The 23,085-nt window shown below is 38.7% G+C and overlaps 1 protein-coding gene across 1 annotated transcript in view; it reads right to left on the bottom strand.

Moving 5' to 3' along the window:
* Window positions 1-12,082: 12,082 nt before the first annotated feature.
* Window positions 12,083-23,085, bottom strand: part of LOC124721321 (proto-oncogene tyrosine-protein kinase ROS) — a 566,425-nt gene continuing 555,422 nt past the window's right edge. The window contains exon 37 of the mRNA XM_047246233.1: window positions 12,083-13,943. Within this exon, the coding sequence (XP_047102189.1) occupies window positions 13,153-13,943 (791 nt within the window). The 3' untranslated portion in view covers window positions 12,083-13,152. The remainder of the gene's footprint in view (window positions 13,944-23,085) is intronic.

The raw sequence follows: 23,085 nt of genomic DNA, 5'->3' as shown, positions 1-23,085 counted from the left end.
GTTGCTGATGGCAGCTACCATGATGCCGAGCAGCCCATCAGTAGGCAACGCCGTACGTGCCATCAACAATGAAGAACAAGGGTGGGTCGCCCTGATCCTCCAGAGTCTTGTCTACTATGCACCTCCACACTTACTCGCTGTCTCTGTGCTGTGCACTTGGGTGCAGTAGCCGACACCAGATGTCTGTTGCCAAGCAGCAATGCCCCAGTCACCCCTGTTCCCTCCTCAGGGATCTGTGCGGCCACAGATGTGTAGCACCACGACCAATCCATTTCTGGGGAAAATGTTCATTTAAATGTGTAGTAACGGCATTGCTTCTCTGGATGTTCTGGAAAAATACTGCAGATACACATCTGGGACATGTTTTATTAGATTCATCAGATCAATAACAACAAAATAAATGTAAATCATGCTTTACTTTAACCTCGTACAGTTTTGCGATGGCTTCATATTAGCAAAGTTGTTAAATTTCAGGCAAAATCTTTTATTAGCCGTGACTCTGTAACTAAATATTTGTGGACCTATGTTTATATGCACTTTTTTCTGTAGTTTTACTTGTAGAATAACATATTAAAATATTTGCATATCTTTGTGAATCACCCTGTGTAGAGTGTCTGAATTGCTCATCTGGTATATGTTCTACAAAAAACACATCTCAACATGTCACCAATCCTTCTGCATCAATCTTGACAGTGAACCAAATACGATCAAGTAACTGCTTAAGAGTTTTGATACCATACCATATTGTACATTTATCAGTAGTGTAACAGTAGAGTGAAATTGTGTCTATAGTTGTAAGAGGTGGCATACACACTACAGACATTCAATAAATCAGTAAAACATGAGCTTATTTATTTACACCATATACAATGTATTTTAACTTACACGTAACTTGAAGTCTCTTGCTTCGCTGTTCTGTATAATAACTGAATTGTCTGCACAATAATGTTGATCACTCAATAAGAGGATCTATCAACGAATACCAATGGTGTAGCACTGGCTCATGGTTGTTGTTGTCTCACTGTAAGACTTCCAAGATTTGAGGTGGAGCTCGGTGTGTGGCAACTTAAAAAGACATATGGATGGATACATTGCACACAGGGAAGAGAAGTGCAGATGATGTTCTCTGGTGGCATCCGTAGCGCTACCCATTAGAAGACTGACAGTGCTAGAGGTGGGGACCCAAATTTAAGACACATTCATTGAAATACACTATAAAACAGTTAGAAACTGCTAAGGCAGTGAAAAGCCTAAGTCCATTTTATCAGTAATTTAATAAACTTGAATAGATACCAAATAATTAAAGTACCATATGACTTAAGGATAACTCTTGATGATGACGGAGGAAGTTGCTAAAAGCTTGAGACTGCATGCCAATCTGACACATGGTGAAGATCATGTTCCATATTAGTATAAGTAAATACAACATCGTGTATCCTAATATCTCATATGCCATAGAACCAGTTTCTCAAAATGAATCCATCCCTATCTGTCCCCATCAAATCTGAAATCTCCAACAGATGCCATTTTAAATGGTGATATAAATCATGAGATGTACATACCATTCGTGTACTATGAAGAACGTACCCCAGTGCCATTTGCAGAATATGAAGTACATGATTTGGTTCATAATCTGAAGTTACATGTAAAAAGAAGAGATTTTCAATCACAACTTTTTAAAAAGAATTTACTGTGCTCTGATATAATTTTTTCCTAATCTAACACTCAGAACTGGTCCTGTTTTTGCTACTGATGGCATTCAGGTATGTTATCAATACATTCCGGCAGTCATGAAACACTTCAACATTAAGTACACTTCAGTGCAATGGAGGCTGATCATTGATACTGGCAAATTAAGTTTACCAAATGCTTTACTACAGCATTCTAAAACCCATGTTGAGTGTCTCTGAAACAGAATAACAGAAACCTTAAATAACTACTGGAAGCTTCATAATGGTCCATGTGTATGGAGATCAACAAGAAGGTAAAACCAAATTTCCTTTCTTTTTGTTGATTGGGACAGCAGAACAAGGACTGAACATTGACTTTGGAAATGGTGCTCAGTGAGAAGTACAACCAGAATTGGGGGGAAAAACAATGTGTCAGTTCCACTTAGTGATATCTAGAAAATCTTGTTGCCACATGTATACCTAAAATATTGTCTAATTGGCTAAGTGAATCAACTAGTAACAGATTTAAGCAGAGAAAGTAAATTCTTATAGAACCTTGGTGTTAGGTTATAATTAATCATACCTCAGAAAAAAAAGGAGGAGAAAGTTCTAAAAGTCAACAGCCTTGTCTCACTGACTGCACTGGTTGTTAATCAGATCACCACCGTTAAGCAACATCAGGTGCGGCCAACATGTTGATGGGTAACTGTCTGGGTACACCACATGGTTTCAGTTGCTTTCCCTTTGACTTTAGGTCAAAGGGCACAATGGGAGGTTGTGTGAAGTTCCTGATTATAACACTTTATGTCAATGTCCTAGATTCAATTCCAAACCTCTCCGCACAGTAACTCATGAAATGACAGCATGCAACACCGTTGTTGGCTATCCATCTGTCAGATGTGGACATTAAGCTTGGCAGGCCCGTTGCTGCTATTTGACAGTAATAAGCCATGTGCTGGCACTGCAGTGATCCTTAGTGCTACTTAACAGGAGTAGGATATGTGGTGGCACAAGGTTTCACCCTCTTTCTTCTCTCATGATCATCCAATACAAAAATTACACCACACTACACATATCAATTACAGTCACTTACACTTATCAGATACACTTAAACACACAATTCTCACACTTTGTGAAGGAAAGGTGCCACTGTGCATGGAGGACAGTAAAACTTTTCCAATTATGTAGCTGAACCTGCTCTTTGGAGTCTCCAACCAAAAATGGCATAAGACTTTTCTTTTAATGAAAGAAAAGAGAAACAATAGAAAGTGACATGTAAAAGCTGATTACTTTTGGAGGTTGGAAAGTGACTGTACAGACAAACATTGAATACAACACAAAAAGAGGATGTTTCAAGGGGAGCCTCAGTGGTAAATGTCCCTGTCTGCTTTGAAATATGTATTCCTTAAGCATTTGTAATATGTCTCCTCAGAACAGTTTTGCATGTTACATATATTGTCATAAAACACAATTATTTTAAAAAATCATTTTTTTATTCTCACATATTTGTGAGTTGTGGAAAAATCTGATAGGGTATGACATTTTGTATATTATATTGGAAACTTGGTGAAAACACTTGGTCTGCTACATCTCTTACTTTCAAAACAACAAGCACTTCGCATATTAACATTTAATTAAAAATAACCTTTCTTACAATATTATTATTATTGACTCCTTTAGTTGTTCTTGCACTATACTTGTGATTTGTGATCCATCCCACACACAAAAATACAAGTTTTTCCATACCTTTCCACTTTCAAGATGCAACTTTGGTTTTCTTTTCCTTCCTCGATATTATATTCTGAATTTCACTGACAGTATTGTGATGCAAATGTCAACATTCACCTTATAGTTATATTAAATTGTGCAATCTTAATATGTGAGGTCCTAGCATTTTTATAAGAAAAAAAACTTATGGCTATATCAAATAAGTAGACATGTATTACATGTAGCACTCATAGCTTCTTCTATTAGAAAGACCATAACCTGTTCTCTTGAAACTATATAATGGTGAACCAGAACATTATGAACAATGCTTGCTGTGAAATTTAATGCCATTTGGTGGTGTTGTAGGCATGTGATGTGGTGAGGAAAGTATATGAATGGAGCACAGACAAGTGCAGATTTATTCTAGCTACAATACACTGTGCGAATAGGGAAATTTACTGATGTAAGAGACTTTGGAAAAGGGTTCAATGTCTAAGGAAAGTGGGTGAAGGATGGTGAAACCACAAATAGGCCACAAGATGTTGGACATCCATGCATCATCACAGAACAGGAAGGTCATCTACATCTACATCAACATGGATAGTCTGCAAATCACATTTATGTGCCTGGCAGAGGGTTCATCGAACCACCTTCACAATTCTCTATTATTCCAATCTTGTATAGTGTGCGGAAAGAACGAACACCTGCATCTTTCCGTACGAGCTCTGATTTCCCTTGTTTTATCATGGTGATCATTTCTCCCTATCTAGGTTGGTGTTGACAAAATATTTTCCCATTCGGAGGAGAAAGTGGGTGATTGGAATTTCCTGAAAATATTCCATCACAGTGAAAAATGCCTTTGTTTTAATTATGTCCAGCCTAAATCCTGTATCATTTTAGTGACACTCCCTCCCATATTTCGTGATAGTACGAAATGTGCTGCCCTTCTTTGAACTTTTTCGATGTACTCCATCAGTCATATCCCGCAGCAGTATACTAAAAGAGGATGGACATGCATAGTGTAGGTAGTCTCCTTACGGGATATGTTACATTTTCTAAGTGTCCTGCCAATAAAATGCAGTCTTTGGTTAGCCTTCCCCACAACATTTTCTATGTGTTCCTTCTAATTTAAGTTGTACATAATTGTAATTCCTAGGTATGTGGTTGAATTTACAGCCTTTAGGTTTGACTGATTTATTGTGTAACTTAAGTTTCACGGATTCCTTTCAGCACTCATGTGGATGACCTCACACTTTTCGTTATTTAGGGTCAACTGCCAATTTTCACACCATTCAGATATCTTTTCTAAATCATTTTGCAATCTGTTTTGATCTTCTGATGACTTTATTACGGTAGTTGATAAACAACAGAATCATCTGCAAACAACGTAAGATGGCTACTCAGATTGTCTCCCAAATCATTTATATAGATAAGGAACAGCAAAGGGCCTATAACACTACCCTGGGGAATGACAGAAATCACTTTCCATCAATTATTATGAACTGTGACCTCTCTGACAGGAAATCACAAATCCAGTCACGTAACTGAGACAATATTCCATAAGCATGGAATTTCACTACAAGCTGCTTGTGTGGTACAGTGTCAGAAGCCTTCAGGAAATCCAGAAATGTAGAATCAATCTGAAATTCCTTATCAATAGTAGCACTCAACAATTCATGTAAATAAAGAGCTAGTTGTGTTTCACAAGAACAATGTTTTCTAAATTCATGTTGACTGTGTGTCAATAGACTATTTTCTTTGAGGTAATACATAATGTTCGCACACAATATATGTTCCAATATCCTGCTGCATATCGATGTTAATGATATGGGCCTGTAATTTAGTGGATTACAACTACTACCATTCTTGAATATTGGTGTGACCTGTGCAACTTTCCAGTCTTTAGGTACGGATCTTTCATTGAGCGAATGGTTGTATATGATTGTTAAGTATGGAGCTAATGCATCAGCATACTCTGAAAGGAACCTAACTGGTATACAGTCTGGACCAGAAGACTTGCTTTTATTAAGTGATTTAAGTTGCTTTACTACTCCGAGGATATTTACTTCTACGTTACTCATATCGGCAGCTGTTCTCAATTCGAATTCTGGAATATTTAATTCGTCTTCTTTTGTGAAGGCATTTTGGAAAGCTGTGTTTAGTAACTCTGCTTTGGCAGCACTGTCTTCAATAGTATCTCCATTGCTATCATGCACGAAGGCATTGATTGTTTCTTGCTGTTAACATACTTCACATACGACCAGAATCTCTTTGGATTTTCTGCCATGTTTTGAGACAGAGTTTCATAGGCTTCTCTCTGTAAAGCTGGATAGGCAGCGACCTATTGCAGATCCGATGAAAGAGTAAAATGGTGGTACAGGCACAAGTGTTTTGAAACGTGCTGTCTGGTGCACATTGTTGAACAGGAGGCTCCGCAGCATATGACCACTACATGTTTCCATGTTGACCTCATGTTCACTCAATGACATTGTCAGGTACAATAGCAGTAGGCATAAGATCATCAAGATAGAACCATGGATCAATGGAAATCTATCATCTGATTAGATTAATCATGTTTCTTGTTAAGCAGGTGAATGGTTCTGTCTGGATATGCCATCATCTAGACTGCTTGATACATGCACCACAATTATGCAGGCCAATGGGGGCAGTGGACGATCATCTAGACTTCCATGGAACCTGTGGTAGTAATCAAAGGCACCATGATAGCTATGGACTGCGTGAACACTACTGTGGACCAACTGCATCCCTTTGTGCTTGATGTCATCTCCAGCAGTGATGGCATCTTCCAGCACAATAACTGACAATGTCACAAGGCTAAAATCTTGCTAAAGTGATCTGGGAACATGACAGTGAACTGATGTTGATGACTTTTCCACCAATATCGCCTGATCTGAACCTGATGGAACACATCTGGGATGCTATCAGGTGCCAGTTTCACACCCACAAAATACTGGCCCGTAATTTATGAAAACTGTGTTTTATGTGCATCGACGTCTGGTGCCACATGCCTTGGGAAACCTATAAAAGATTTGTGAAATACATGCCATGCTGAATCATTGCTGTACTGCTTTCCAAAAGTGGATCAAAGTGCTACATCTACTGGTGAAAAAGTTCTTCTCGATACTTTTCCGTGTATTATAGTGTTCAGCTATATGCATCCATATCACTCCTGCATATTTTATAACTTCATTTACCCACCTTCATTTATGTCATCTCAAAATGTGTAATATAATGTAGCCTCTACTTTATCAAGTTTATTAACAAAAAACACTGTATCCAGATTTCCAAATTATTATGAAAAAAATAATATTACCTCATATTTACAGGGTAAAATTTTAAACTGCTTATCATTGTGACTATGTATAATAATTCCTTATGGTGATGGTGTAATGAAAAAGAAACAGAAAGAAAACATGTGATAGCATAAAAGATGTGTCACTACTGAAATAGAAGAATTTTCAGCTCCAAATTGTTGAGGATCACATTTAGAACACACAACACTAAATTAAATCAATTTTTAAATCTTTATTATATTGGTAACAATTCAAATTCATTTCCACTTTTAATAAAAATCACAAAAAATACAGTTTGTTACTGTTAGTAAATTAAGATGTCTTCGTTTGATTGTTTTTACATATTTAATAGTTGTGAAGATTTTCCTTATAAATTGAAAAAAATTAGTTGTGGTCCGTTCAAAAAAAGAGGTCAGAATAATAAGCTGATAATGTTATCTGCTCTTTTAATATTTTGTTTGTAAATAACATCATGTATTGGTTCTCAGTAAGACTTTTCTTCACATAATCAATAACCATTAATGGTTTATAGCTGTGACCTGTCTACAGAATTTAGCATATCCACTCTTAAGCTGAGATTACACAAATATTTTCTAAATATATGTTTTTGGGGAACTAACAACCAAACTACAAAATTGATTTGTTTTCTATTTCAAAGTTTGTATTTTATATTGCAAATATTTTAAGTAGCCCATATTTATTTAGATTAATATTTTAAAATGAGAAAACCAACATAAAATGCTTATTCAGTGTTAATAATGAAAACGTGACTGTCCCTATCCACAAGAATCAGCTGGTTCTCCTTTCTAAATTCTTTCCATAGTTTTCTGTATGCCACTCACACTGTTTATTTATAAAAAAACAGAGTGTTAAAATCATGATGTTCCATTTACTGGATAACATTATGGCTGATTCCCAGAATAGATAGCCGGCCGCGGTGGTCTCGCGGTTCTAGGCGCGCAGTCCGGAACCGTGCGACTGCTACGGTCGCAGGTTCGAATCCTGCCTCGGGCATGGATGTGTGTGATGTCCTTAGGTTAGTTAGGTTTAAGTAGTTCTAAGTTCTAGGGGACTGATGACCACAGCAGTTGAGTCCCATAGTGCTCAGAACCATTTGAACCATTTTTGAACCAGAATAGATATGGCTACACAAATACAGTATTTGCTAAAAAAGTTATGCTGAGAATACTAAACATGGTATTAAAAATACCTCTTATGTAAACAACTTTAAAGGAATCCATCTGAGAGACACACAGAATACGTTCATCATATTTTATGTACAAATGCTAAAAAGTGCCACAAGGAACATGTTCTTATCACTACGAATGAAAGAGCACAAACTGATAAACCATAGTAATTAAAAACATATTAATTCATATGGGATTAGACACTGTATCTTCAGAACTATGAGACACATAAGCAACTATGCTCTATCACGCATCAAAGAATAAAACAGTAGCCTTGCAACAGGACATTCAATCAATTTTTAGTTCAAACTCAATTAATCAATACACTCTTCTCAATACTTGTGTTCCACAATTGTTAATGCTGACTGATTATGAAGAAGCTGAACAAGTTGTTATCAGTCACTGATAACTGGCTGCTTACAATTTGATATTCCACTTCATAATCAGTAATTAGATTCTAAGAGGTAATATTCCTCAATGTTTTCCATAGAAGATTATTTAAAGCACAATATAAAATGAAAATCTGATGATTATTACTAAGTGTAAAAAAATTGACCACATTACAGCACTAGTGCTGTAAGAAAAGAACAGTGTTATTCTATCATTGGACACATCAGCCCTGTCATAAGGTAGGCAAGTAAGAACAAATTTATCAGGAATAAAGGAGAAATGATTGGTAGAGGGGCCATTCTGTACAAATGAGTTGTGGACCCTGTCACTCTGAGAGCCAATGTATTGCTGAAACAGCCAATGAACAGCTGTTTATTGTGTGTTCATAGCAAGCTTTTCTACACTCTCAAAATATGAGTTGTTTATAGTATAGGTTTTGGAAGAGTTATTCTGGGCAACCAAAAAACAAGCCTTGTGGTTCAAATGGTTCAAATGGCTCTGAGCACTATGGGACTCAACTGCTGAGGTCATTAGTCCCCTAGAACTTAGAACTAGTTAAACCTAACTAACCTAAGGACATCACAAACATCCATGCCCGAGGCAGGATTCGAACCTGCGACCGTAGCGGTCTTGCGGTTCCAGACTGCAGCGCCTTTAACCGCACGGCCACTTCGGCCGGCCAAGCCTTGTGCTGTACATACTCATTCACACAAATTATTTGAAAATATGTTATGAGTTCAAATTATGATGGTAACTGACTTACACATTCAATCACTGAATGACTACAGTCAGTGCAGCACTGTCCTGTTTTATTTGTCTATTTTATATGATAACGTGCCACCATCAGTGCACTAACTGGGGCTTATGGCCAAACATGCTTCCCACTCCAGCAGCAAACAGAATGGTGTATATTACATAGTTGCAGTTACAAGTGAAAATTGTCTTAACAACACTGTCGCCTGATAAACAAAGTAAGAGCCTACGGAATATCAGACCAGCTGTGTGGCTGGATTGAAGAGTTTTTAGCAAACAGAACACAGCATGTTGTTATCAATGGAGAGACGTCTACAGACGTTAAAGTAACCTCTGGCGTGCCACAGGGGAGTGTTATGGGACCATTGCTTTTCACACTATATATAAATGACTTAGTAGATAGTGTCGGAAGTTCCATGCGGCTTTTCGCGGATGATGCTGTAGTATACAGAGAAGTTGCAGCATTAGAAAATTGTAGCGAAATGCAGGAAGATCTGCAGCGAATAGGCACTTGGTGCAGGGAGTGGCAACTGACCCTTAACATAGACAAATGTAATGTATTGCGAATACATAGAAAGAAGGATCCTTTATTGTATGATTATATAATAGCGGAACAAACACTGGTAGCAGTTACTTCTGTAAAATATCTGGGAGTATGCGTGCGGAACGATTTGAAGTGGAATGATCATATAAAATTAATTGTTGGTAAGGCGGGTACCAGGTTGAGATTCATTGGGAGAGTGCTTAGAAAATGTAGTCCATCAACAAAGGAGGTGGCTTACAAAACACTCGTTCGACCTATACTTGAGTATTGCTCATCAGTGTGGGATCCGTACCAGATCGGTCTGACGGAGGAGATAGAGAAGATCCAAAGAAGAGCGGCGCGTTTCGTCACAGGGTTATTTGGTAACCGTGATAGCGTTACGGAGATGTTTAATAAACTCAAGTGGCAGACTCTGCACGAATATATTGCTTCCCCCTACTTATACCTCCCGAGGAGATCACGAATGTAAAATTAGAGAGATTAGAGCGCGCACGGAGGCTTTCAGACAGTCGTTTTTCCCGCGAACCATACGCGACTGGAACAGGAAAGGGAGGTAATGACAGTGGCAAGTAAAGTGCCCTCCGCCACACACCGTTGGGTGGCTTGCGGAGTATCAATGTAGATGTAGATGTAGATGTAAAAAAATAAATGGAATGACATAACTCATAATTGTGTATGACAGTACTCCACTAGGGAAATAAGTATGTTGAAAAGAACACAGTAATCAAGTGTTTTTCCGAAATATCATCCTTTAAATTTTTTGTGTTTCCTTCACTTTTTTGGTATTACACTTGCACTTGGAGTAGCTCTGCAATATTACATTTGACTACACAGCCCATCAAATTTCATCTCATTTTTATTCTTCTTCTTATTTTTGCCACATTTATGGATTTTTATATAGTTTATCTGAACAATACTTCAAAGTTTTCATACAAAATTAACTATCTTGAAGTTACTAATGAAAATATGTCTTTCTTGCAGATTCTGCCATTATTTTGTATCACAGGATTTACTGAAGTAGGACTACAGCTAGTATTGAATAAAACAGGCAATATCAGATACCTCAACCAGCATTTCTTGTCTGAGAAGATTATCTTACCAACCCGGATGTCTTCAAAGTCATGAATCTCCATTTATGTACCTTTCCAACCAATAATCACAACTCAAAATCATTTATAGGTATATGTACAAAGTGAGAGTGCAACTGTAATAAATCTGTGAGCTAATTTTTTGGTTTTAGCTAACTAAGCCAGATTCATTTTCTAATTTATAAGGTTGTAATATGAGTCAAGAACCTGATTAAATGTAGTTTCAAGGTGTCACTATGGATGCCTCACAAACTGTGTGCAAAGTAGGACAGATATTGTTATCACACAACTCAGCACTTTCTTTGCAAAATTGTTGTTTTTAAAAATATGTGTTTTGGTTTACAAGATCAGTTCCTCCAAAATAAAATTAATATAAATTTTCAATGAATGCATTTATTCTCATTAATGCATGACAGAACAGTGTTATTTTATAAATTACTTTTAAATGAATAGTGAGGGAACTTTCACAAATGAACCAATACTTTCAAAATGAGATTTTTCACTCTGCAGTGGAATATGTGCTGATATGAAACATTCTGGCAGATTAAAATTGTGTGCTGAACTGACACTCAAATTCCCTTGCCTTTCAATGGCAAGTGCTCTACTGACTGAGCTACCCAAACACGAAGGTATGAGATGGCATAATGGTGGAATTAGAGCTATGAAGATCAGTTGTGAGTCATGCTTGGGTAGCTTAGTCAGTAGAGCTCTTGCCCATGAAAGACAGGGGTCATGAGTTTGAGTCTCAGTCCAGCACACAGTTTTAATCTGCCAGACAGTTTCAAACCAATACTTGAATACTGCTCGTCAGTCTGGCAGCCCTGCAAGATAGAAATGATAGAAGAAATAGAGAAGATCCAAAGAAGAGCAGCATACTTCATAACAGGTTTGTTTAGTACACATGACAGCATTTTGGAGATGCTCATCCATCTCCAGTGGCAGATGCTGTAAGAGAAACTTTTCTACATGTGGTGTAGTTTACTGTTAAAGTTCTGAGAGCGTACATTCGTTGAAGAGTCAACTGATATATTGCTTGCCCCTATGCATATCTCAAGAAAAGTCTGTGAACACAAAATTAGGGAGAGTCAAGCTGACATGGAATCTTACCAGCAATCATTCGCCCTGTGAACCATTTGTGATTGTAGCAGGAACCGCATACAGTGACTGGGAAACAACGTATCATACACCATGCACCTTAAGATGGCTTGCAGAGTATAGATGGACATGTATAGCCTTTTGCAGTAAATATGCGGAAGATAACTGATTGTTAATAGAAAAAATATCTAGAGGAAGATTTTAAAAATATCACATGATAGTAAAACATGAGACCACAGATCATCACCTCCAACTAAAGTCTTCATGATACATAATTGTCATTACAAAAGACATACTTTAAATATTGACTGAAAAAAAAAAAAAAAACAGATGGTCATATTTCCACACACATATATTTCTTTTCGAATTTGAAGACTACAAATTATCATCTCTTCCTTACAAGCTATGGAAAAGTGAGCATGTTCTTCAAAACACAAGTAAAGTGGATATCACACCTGACTTTATTCATTATTTTTTTTTATAAGATCTAATTTACTCACACAGGTTCTGTACATTATCCCTTTCCCCTCCATCTTTCTTGAGTACTTACATTTTTGCTCCTAAGTGTGTATACAAGCTAATTACAATGCTGTGTGTGCATGTTTGTGGAGGGGGTGAATTAATTCCTGTTATTACTGGCTGCTTTGATGGCAAGAACAGTTTTAGCAACAATATAATGCATAGTGTATTCACAATACATCCTTCAGAATATGACTACAGCTTAGCTGTGCCCTTACAACTTTCTCCTTCTACCTCACATCTAGTTTTTCTAATACTTAACACCTTGGAAAGTGACCACTGAATTATCACAAAATAGTGAACTTTTGTTTTCGCCTGCATGATTCTTATTACACATTTAACGTAGGACTTCACATTTTCTTGCATTTTTACAGTATGGACTAGAGATTAGATACTTGAGAGTTAAACACAATAACTATGAAGATAAAAAGTGGTTCACAGAGTGGAAAACCAAGGGGAATATTTACCTCAGAAACATTACTCTGATCAGTGAATTGCAGAATGCAATAAAGAACCTAAAAAAGTTAAACCCATCCTTTACTTTACACTTAATTTTGCAACAGATTTCACTAAAAAATAACTTTAACGCAGCATCAGTCATTATTAAATTGAAAATATATAAACAGAGCTTAAAAATTATTCACAATGTTTCAATATGAAATATGATTTTATGTACAAATGATAAAAAATGGATATCTCATTTAAAAAATAAACATCTGTACAGGAATAATGGCAGGAGAACTAGATTTCACTGATTGTTGTACTTTAACATTCACAAATAATTTAAATTACTCCAAGAACTCTCTCTCTCTCTCTCTTTCTCCCACACACACATACACACACACACACACATGAACTAATCAATATCTTCATATTTTAATATGATTAATTCTGAACCACACTCTTTTCAGATTTTTTCAGACTTTTTTCTGTAAATGGAACACAAATGTTGCCATTGCAGAGATTGTATGTATTTACATTAGGTTTCTCTTCCAATACACACTCATTACCAACATTACTGTAACATGACAGTTCTGAATTATTTCCAACATGGCTGTTCACATGCCTGTCTATTAAGTCAGCATTATTAACCAATATTTGACTAAAAGCCACAGCTGGAGGTAACAAATGTTCAAGAGAAGTTAGTTCACTTTCACCATTCTTCTTAGTTATTGTGGGGTAGTAAAACTGACTGCCATTCAAATCATTATCTTGCACAATATCAGGTAATGATTCAACAACATCAGGCAATGTCTCCACAACATTAAACCTCATATTACTACTATTATTGCTGCTGCTAGTAATACTGTCATTGCAGTCACCAATACTATTACTTTTTTGCAAGGGAAGTGGATCACGTTGACATGAAGAAGTGGTTGAAACACTAGAGTCACTGAGTGTTGAAGATGTGGACAGTGTTCGACTCCTGCCAACAGCTTCAAGAATTTTTGTGGTTGTACTTGGTGCCATGGGGGCAGGCCGTGGCACCTCATAACCATCACTCACTGGAACTTGTGATATGTGGGAAGATTCACAAATTAGTTCAAGGTACTTTGGAATATCAATGTCTCCAACATGCTCATTTGCCATGGACATCATTTGATTTTCTCCTAATATACCAAAAAATGGGATTTGATTTGTGCCATCAGCTTCATTCACTGTCTTCCATGAACCACCTATAAACAGAAAATGTAGCATCACCAACTCATGAAAAGTAATTCACCCTTACATACATACTCTAAATATCCTTCAGTACTTTAAATTATATGAATTAAACACTTAAGTTAACAAAAAGTTCATACACAGGAAATCAGATTACACAGGAAAGTTGTGAAGAACATGGGAAATATCTGCAGAAGTACACAGGGGAAATGAAAAGTAAACATACGTTTCCTGCATCCCTTCCTTTACTCCAACTGGTTGAGGATCTCATGATGGTCATATTTTCTGACTTTCCACCATCCCGATATTGTCATAAAAAGTACATAAAATTTCACTATCACCTTACCAATTATTTTATTTAATTCTACTCATGTTAACCATTCATGTGTTTTATTGAGATTGGTACCATCAGATTAGGGAAGAATGGGGAAGGAAGTTGGCCATGCCCTTTCAAAGGAACCATCCCGGCATTTGCCTGAAGCGACTTAGGGAAATCACTATTGAGAATGTATGTTATAATTCATTATGGAAGAAGACACAAATTTATTCATAAAAAAAGAATTTTCATTGGGCATTAGTAGCTATTTCATGTATAAAGTAAACATAATAATATAATTACACACACTCACACACGTGACAACCTAGCCACCCAGCCCCATGTGTGTGCATGTGCATGTGCCCACCTGCTGCCCACCCATCCAACCAACTCTCTCTCTCTCTCTCTCTCTCTCTCTCTCTCTCTCTCTCTCTCTCTCTCTTTGCAACATTTATTGCAACAACTGTCAGGTGATTTTATTGTCCATCTAGATTGCACTTATTTCTAACATTATCACTTATTATTGTTCCATCAAACCATCTTCAGAACTACAGAAATAAGGAAGATAAAATAACTAACCATTATATTAAGTGAAATACACAATGCTGCTATTCTACCATACTGAAACCAAATGTAGGAGAATATACCAACATATGGTGACTACAAGAGTAACTCATCAGTTTCTGTAAGTAATATACATGTTACATTGTAGCATTTGCACTCTTAATGTAAGCACACTAGGCAATTGCTAGTAGGTGGTAAGACTTCTTCAAATGAACCATGCCCAGTACAACTGTCACATATAAATTAAAAATACTTTCTATTCTCATTAACAAATATGTCTTGAGAATTGCTGTAGGCCTGTTATGGACATCGTGCACTACCTCTTGTGACTGCTTCTTCCATGTTGTGCCATGAACAATTGTTTTCAGAGAGAGACCCCTCATCAATCTGAGCAGAATACAAATGTTCCCACAGTCTCATTAAACACACTCCCCCATCACCTTGGAGGTTCATATACAACAACCATCTGCTTAGTAAATCTTCGTAAATATTGAAATAGGCATTATGACTAAATTCACTATGTCTGACCAACATTTTGTTTTTTGTGAGTGTAAATTTTGAGTTCTTCTATGACAATCAGAAACTGTCCCTTTAGAGCTCTGTACGAGTATCCTAGTTGGTGACAGAGTTAATGTTGCAACATGTATCCCAAATATAGTTTTGTTTCACGAGAATCTTTGTACCCTGAACTGAGTTTCAAACCTCCTCCCTGTCTGCCATATCTACTGCATATAACAGCCATAGCACTTAATCTTATACACTCCTGAATACAGAAACCTTTTCCCACCATTACAGATTCTATACTGCAGCCTAAATTTTAGCATGTTATTCACTTGAATGCCAGTTTTTACATTTGCTTTTTATGAAAGCATACAATGGTTTTGTTGTAAGACTTTCCACTGTAAGTTAGAGCCATATGTTTTTTGTTGTTGTTATTTCTAACTGTGATATAATCTTTGCTCTTTTGCTACAGTTCTATTTTCTTTATCTTACAACAAATTGTCATCTTGTCCCACCTTTATATCTGTTCTACACTATCACCTGCTTTAAAATGTTTAGATCCCTTTCAACTTCATGCTGGCAGCACAGGAATCTATATACCATTGCATTAAAATATGACCACTTTTACTGTTGGGGATTGCTGTATCCTGCTACTAGCACATGTGAGTGTGAGTGCATGAAGTGTAGTGTCACCAAGCATGTCTATTTAAATCACCCGCATACTTTATCAGTGCAAGCTGGCCACTAGAGGCCACCTGTACAAAGTGTGCACACAGCATTGTCTCTGTAGCACTATCTACCAGTGACTTGCGCCTATGTACTCACCCTCACTATGTCCTTTTAGTTTGTATCATTCACATCATTTGTATCATGTATTGCTTATGTTGCACCTTCTGTATGACTCTTTTGTCTTGTTAGTGTGGAGACATGAGAGACTTATTTCTGTTACTCTTTAGAGGTTTACAAATAAAGCTATATTTGTGTTAGCTGGATTAGTTTCATGTATTACTTAGTTACTACATGATTGATGATGAGTTTGGAACAGTTGAGGGAAGGGAAAGATCCACCATGGTTTAATAACCATATTAGAAAGGCACTATGTAAACAAAGAGCACTTCATCTCAGATACAAGAGAAGTAAAAACCTAACTGACAAACAAAAGTTGAACAAGGTGAAAATGAGTGTAAGGAGAGCAATGAGAGAAGCATTCAATGATTTTGAAACCATGACACTGTCAACCAACCTGAGTAAAAACCTTAACAGATTTTGGTCATATGTAACACCAGTAAGTGGGTCAAAATCATCTAATCATTCTCTCAGCAATCACACTGGAAGATAACAGGGAGAAGGCCGAAGTACTGAATTCAGTCTTCCGAAGTTGTTTCACCATGGAAGATTGTAACACTGTGCCTTCTTTCAGTCATTGTACGAACATTGAAATGGCAGATATTGAGATAGCTGATAGCGGAATGGAAAAGCAGCTATAATTGCTTAGTAGAGGAAAGGGTTCAGGACAAGATGAGATACCTCTAAATTCTATAAAGATTATGTGAAAGAATTTGCTCTCCTTCTAGCAGTAATTTATCATAGATCGCTTAAGCAATGGGGTACCTAATGACTGAAAAAAAAATGTAAGTGATTCCCATTTTTAAGAAAGGCTGTAAGACAGATCCACACAATTAGCAACCTATACCATTGACGTCAATCTGTTGTAGAATTATGGAACATGTTTTATGCTCAAGACTTATGACGATTTTGGAAAATGAATATCTCCTCTATAAAAATCAACATGGATTCTGAAAACAGAGATCCTGCAAAACTCAGCTCACTCTGTTCCTCCATGAGATCTACAGTGCAGTGGACAATGGCGCTCAGGCATTCCTTGATTTCAGTAAGGCATCTGACACCATCTCGCATTGCCGTTCAATGAAAAAAATACGAGCTTACGGAGTATCAGAGCAGACCTGCCATTGGATTCAAGACTTTTTTTCAGACAGAACTCAACACGTCACTCTTAACGGAAATAAATTGACAGATGTAAAGGTAATATCCAGAGTACCACACAAAAGTGTGATAGGGCCGTTGCTGTTTACAATATATATAAATGATCTAGTAGAAAACGTCAGATGCTCGTTAAGGCTATTTGCAGATGATGTAGTTGTCTATACCAAAGTGGCAATGCCAGAAGATAGTAACAATTTGTAGAATGACCAGCAGAGAATTGATGAATGGTGCAGGCTCTGGCAGTTGACCTCGAATGTAAATAAATGTAACATATTGTGCATACATAGGAAAAGAAATCCACTACTGTACAGCTACACTATTGATTACAAACAGCTGGAGACAGCATCTGCTGTAAAATATCTAGGCATAACTATCCACAGTGACCTTAAGTAAAATGACCATATAAAACAGATAGTGGGAAAAGCAGACACCAGACTCAGATTCATCGGAAGAATTTTGAGGAAATGGAACTCATCCACAAAAGGTGTGGCATACAAGGAACTTGTTCACCCGATTATTGAGTATTGCTCATATGTCTGGGACCCCTATCAGTTTGGACTGATAGAGGAGATAGAGAAGACCCAACAAAGAGAGGCACATTTCATCACGAGATAATTTAGCTGGCGAGAGAGAGTTATGGGGGCACTAAACAAACTCCACTGGCAGACATTACAAGACAAGTGCTGTGCATCACGGAGAGGTTTACTATTGAAATTTCTGTACAGCACTTCCCAGGAGTTGGACAACATATTATTTCCCCCCACATACATCTCGCATATTGACCATGAGGAATAAATTCGAGAAATTAGAGCCAATACAGAGGCAAACCGACAGTAATTCTTCCCAAGCACTATTCGCGAGTGGAACAGGGTTGGAAGGATCAGATAGTGGTGCTGAAATTACAGTCCGCCACACACCACAAGGTGGCTTGCAGAGTATGATGTAGATGTAGTTTCATTGTGTGCAGACTTTACGTGCGGTTCCATCTGGTTTAGTCATTATGGATGCCATGCTACCACCCCTGACTGAACAGCTTACTTTGTCAGTGACCACTCTGTTGGCTTCCATTAACAGACAGGGTACTGCTCCACCAGCCTATCCATCCACTTTTCCTCTGTGTGATGATTCATTCAAGGATTGGGAAGCTTACAAAAAAGACTCAGACAGCATTTTTTGACTTTTGGTGTGACGGACTCCAATTTGTGAAAACCCTTACTGATTCCACATAAGGTGTATCAATTACTGTGTCAGCTTGTCCCTTTACAACAACCGTCAGCTCTCACTTTTGAATACACATGCAGTTTATTGTCCAACTATCACTGCAAATGCACATGCCATAGCGATGGGAGTTAACTTTACTGATGCTGCAAGAAAGCAAACCAGTCATACAGGGGCTGGGCAGCAGAACTTAGCTGTAAGGGTCAGTTCGTTACTGATGCCCATAATGATTCTTATGCAGACTCTATGGTGTGTGATGAAATTATCTGTTTAGCTCCAAATGAGGAAGTGTGCCACAAGGCATTACTCTGTGAAAAAAAACCAGTAACAGAAGTTTTGCAAACAGCACAATCTTTTGAAGTCTCTCAGGCAGTGGGCGACCAAACTGAAGTGTGGGGCAAAGTGGTAGTAGTGTCACAGGATGTGCCCACTACGATGAAAGATTGCTTGCGCAAGAAAGTGGCAGTGCCAGTGGTAAACGGGCCCATTGCCAAGCAGATCATGGCCGGCCTAAGCAGCCACGCCAGTGTCGGTGTTCTCTGTTTCCATCTTGTCCTTTCCATTTTGTCCAGCACAAACATTCGGTGTACCCTAAGTGCTGGGTACTTGTAATGCTTGCCAGAAGAAAGGCCACATCACCTCTGTGTGTCATTCACCGAAGGTTGCTCAGAATATGGAGACAGATGTAAACTGTGTAACTTGAATGCTTGTGACTTCTCCCAAGTTGCTTATCAAGTTAAATGTTTTTCACCAAGTGTTCCAGTTGCAGGCTGACACAGGTGCAGTAGTGATGTTATTGAATTCTCAAACGTATTTGAGTTTAGGCTCACTGCCATTGACACTGGCCACAGGGAAGCTACTCAATTATAACAAACAGAACATTGCACTTTTGGGACAATTGATGGCATCTGCTTCTTACAAGTCAGTGGTTCGTTCCATTACATTTTTTGGCGGTTGCTGAGGCTGCTTTTGAGAACATGTTCAGGATGGAAGCATTTCATGCAATTTGATTTTCTATCACCAACACAGTTCACCTTGTGTCTGATTAGGTAGCACGTTCTCAATTGGAAACACTGTATGAGGAGTTTGTGGACTTGTTTTCAAAAGGTACAGGATGGGCTACAAATTTTTCTGTTCATATTTCTTGAAATCCATGGCTGGTCTTGTTATTGTCATGGGCATCTTATTCCTGTCACCCTGAAAGGTCAATTGAAAGCAGGATTGGAAAGACTTCAATCTCTAGGAGTGGTGCAACCTGTTACGGTTAATGAATGGTCATCTCCGCTGATTGTAATTCAGAAGCTGTTGGAGAACTTTGCCTCTGTGGTGACTTCAGTACTACTGTCAATGCACAGTCAATAGTGGATACGTATCCTCTCTCATGCCAGGAGGAACTATTGGTGAAAACGTCAGGTGGCCAGCACTACTCCTTTTGGTCTCTATCAATATTTCTGTCTTCCTTTTGGTGTGACAGTGCTCCTGCTATTTTTGAACAATTTTTAGAGGAATTGACTATGCCTTTCCTGGGTTCCATTAATTATCTGAATGATACTCTTGTTATGGGCTCTTCCACACTCCACAGTCAATCATTTGAAAAATTTGCACACTTTGTTTTCTGTCCTACAGTCTGCAGGCGTATTATGTAATGTCGTGAAATCTCAGTTTTTTTCAAACTCGTATTGCTTATTTGGGGTTCGAGGTCTCATGGGATAGGGTTCGCTCTCTGACACATCACATCTTTGCTGTTATGTTTATGCCTCGCCCCTTGTCCATGAAGGAGCTTCAGGCCTTCCTGAGGAAGATAGCCTAATTCCATAAATTCCTGCTGGTGGCGGCCACATTAACCAACATGTTGAAATGCCTCATTATGCAAGACTGTATGCTTTTTACATGTTAAAATTCAAACTTCTCTTGGTCCCTTGTTTAGCTATGTTCTCTCTTGATCAACATATAGTTTGGCTATTGATGCATCACAGTGCAGCCTCAGCAGAGTCCTAGCCTTGGGGTGGTCATAGCACACTTATATGACAATGGCTCTAAAGGACCTGTTGCTTTTGCCTCTAAATCTCTCACTCTGGCCCAGCAACATTACTCTCAGGTGGAAAAAGAGGCTCTTGCATTAGTTTATGCCTCCAGAAATTTCATTTATTTCATATGGCTCGAAAGTTTCACCTTATTACTGACCTGAAACCCTTTCTTTCCTTGTTTAACCATCACACTTCGTTGCCTGCAAGGCAGCACACCGCATACAATGCTAGGTGATGTTCTTGTGTCACTACAATTATGAAATTCATTTTCAACCTATGTCTAAACATGCCAATGCAGATGCCTTGTCCCACCTTCCTGTGGGTCCTGATCCTCACTTTTATCATGAATAACTGCTTTGCTTCTATCTTGATATTGAAACGCAGGCTGCAGTTGAGGGTTTCCCAATTATGAGCTTGTGCATAACAGCTGCCCTTGCCGCTGACCCAGTTCTCCACTAGGCGATTCAGTTTGTTCAATAGAGCTGGCCAGACAGGCCATCAGGTCAGGCTTTGGACCCCTTGCACAACTATTTTTCCGTACGGTGTCACCTCCCTATTTTTGACACCACTTTGCTGTTGGACATGGAAGACCTCTCTTCCAGAGTACTTATTCCTGCCATGTTATGGCAAGAGGTTCTACACCTTCTCCACCAGGCCCATTGGAGAGTTTTGCACAATAAGCTGTTAGCTAGGAGACATGTTTCTTGGCGAGAGATTAATGCCTAAATTGTCCATTTTGTTGCAGCTTGTGAGCAGTGTGCCTGACAACAGGCACTTCCCTGGGCATCTCTGATACTCTGGCCAGCTCCAAGCCAGCCATGGAAACACAATCATGTAAACTTTGTGGGTCCCTTCTTGAATTCCTATTGGCTCATGGTTGTGGATGCATTTTCAAAGTTTCCTTACATTCCCAGTCGTGCGTCGACGTTGGCTGGGGTCACAATTCATATGCTTTTGAGGGTTTTTTCTACTGGGTAGTTGCCCTGTACCTTAGTTTTTGATAATGGACCACAATTCATTTCTCACACATTTCAATTGTTTTGTTGTCACCACAGCATTCATAATGTTACGGCTCTACCAATCCACCCTCAATCAAATGGCGAGGTGGAACAACTCATCCATATTTTCAAGTCCCAAATGAAAAAGTCTGTTGCGTTTCTTCACCGAACAATGCCCTTCTCCATTTTCTAATCACCTATCACTTCACACCTATGGGGGAGTGGAGTGAGCTGAATCACTTCACAGCTGGCAGCCATGCACGCTCCTCCACCTTTTGCGGCCTGCGCCGCACCTGCGGCAGACAGGTTCGACCATCGGCTTTGCACCAGGATCACTGATGTGGGTGTAAGGGTTCGGTTGCTAGGCCAAGTGGATACCAACCACTGTTGTACACCATCAGAGACACCATCTATGTGATGTCCGTACAGCTGATTGGCTGGTGGCATGCCACTTTCATCAGTTATGCCCATGTTCACCACTGGAAGCTACCTTTTCGCAGGTGTGGCCCCAATCATCGCAGCCCACCCTGCCACCCTCCTCCTCGAGCCTGTCATCACCTTCTATGGAGGCATTCCCATTTCATTAGCTGCCTTCTCCACATGCAGTACCCTGAGGTTCCAGCTATCCAACACTGGCATCTATCTCCAGCTCATTATCATCACCTCAGCCATCATCGACAGTGGGTCCAGCCCCATCTCCTCTGCACTAAGAACTGCCTGCTGATGATGACAGAGATGGCAATCACACCCTTCTCCCTGATGCTGTTGTCGGGTGCTGTGTGGGCCTATTTCTCTAAGGTGTGCCCGCATCTGTGCACATTCTGGTCCTAAGCTCAGGTATCCATCTGGAACATCATCCTGTCTCCGCCAGCATCTCCTCCATCACCTGGTCACTCTCATCGCACAAGTACATGTGAGTGTGAGCATGCCAAGTGAAGTGTTGCCACATGTGTGTACTTAAATCAACTGCCAACTGTATCAGTGTGGCCCAGCCACCAGAAGCTGCCTGTAGGAAGTGTGCTACATGGCACGGTCTCCATCGCGCTATCTACCGGTGACTTGCACCTGTACATGCATGGAGCAGTGCTGACTCACCCTTACTATGTTCTTTAAGTTTACACTGCTCATATCAGCTGTTCCATGTATTGCTTATGTTGCACCTTTTGCATGATTCCCTTGTCTTGTTACATGTGAAGTCATGAGAGGCTTATTTCCATTATTGTTCAGAGGTTTATGAATAAACCCATATTTGTGTTACTTCGATTGGTTTCATGTATTACTTGGTTACTATAGGTAACTCACTGATGATGACATCCACACATACATGTTTTCTAAGTATGCTAAATTCATGTCTTCCATCCTTTTATGTTAGTGTCAAATCTAATAAGTTTATATAGTTCCCTTTCTCAAACACACTTGCAATCTGTATCTTCATATGCTGAGATCTAATTTTTGCACCATATTTTGAGTGTTGTTTTTATCTCCTTTGTATTAAAAAAATCAGATCATCTACATACCTCTTGAAATA

The sequence above is a fragment of the Schistocerca piceifrons genome, chromosome X, assembly GCF_021461385.2.
Source record: "Schistocerca piceifrons isolate TAMUIC-IGC-003096 chromosome X, iqSchPice1.1, whole genome shotgun sequence".
NCBI classification, from domain to species: domain Eukaryota; kingdom Metazoa; phylum Arthropoda; class Insecta; order Orthoptera; family Acrididae; genus Schistocerca; species Schistocerca piceifrons.
The sequence above is the reverse complement of the archived record's forward strand: the minus strand, read 5'-3'. Positions and strand labels throughout refer to the sequence as shown.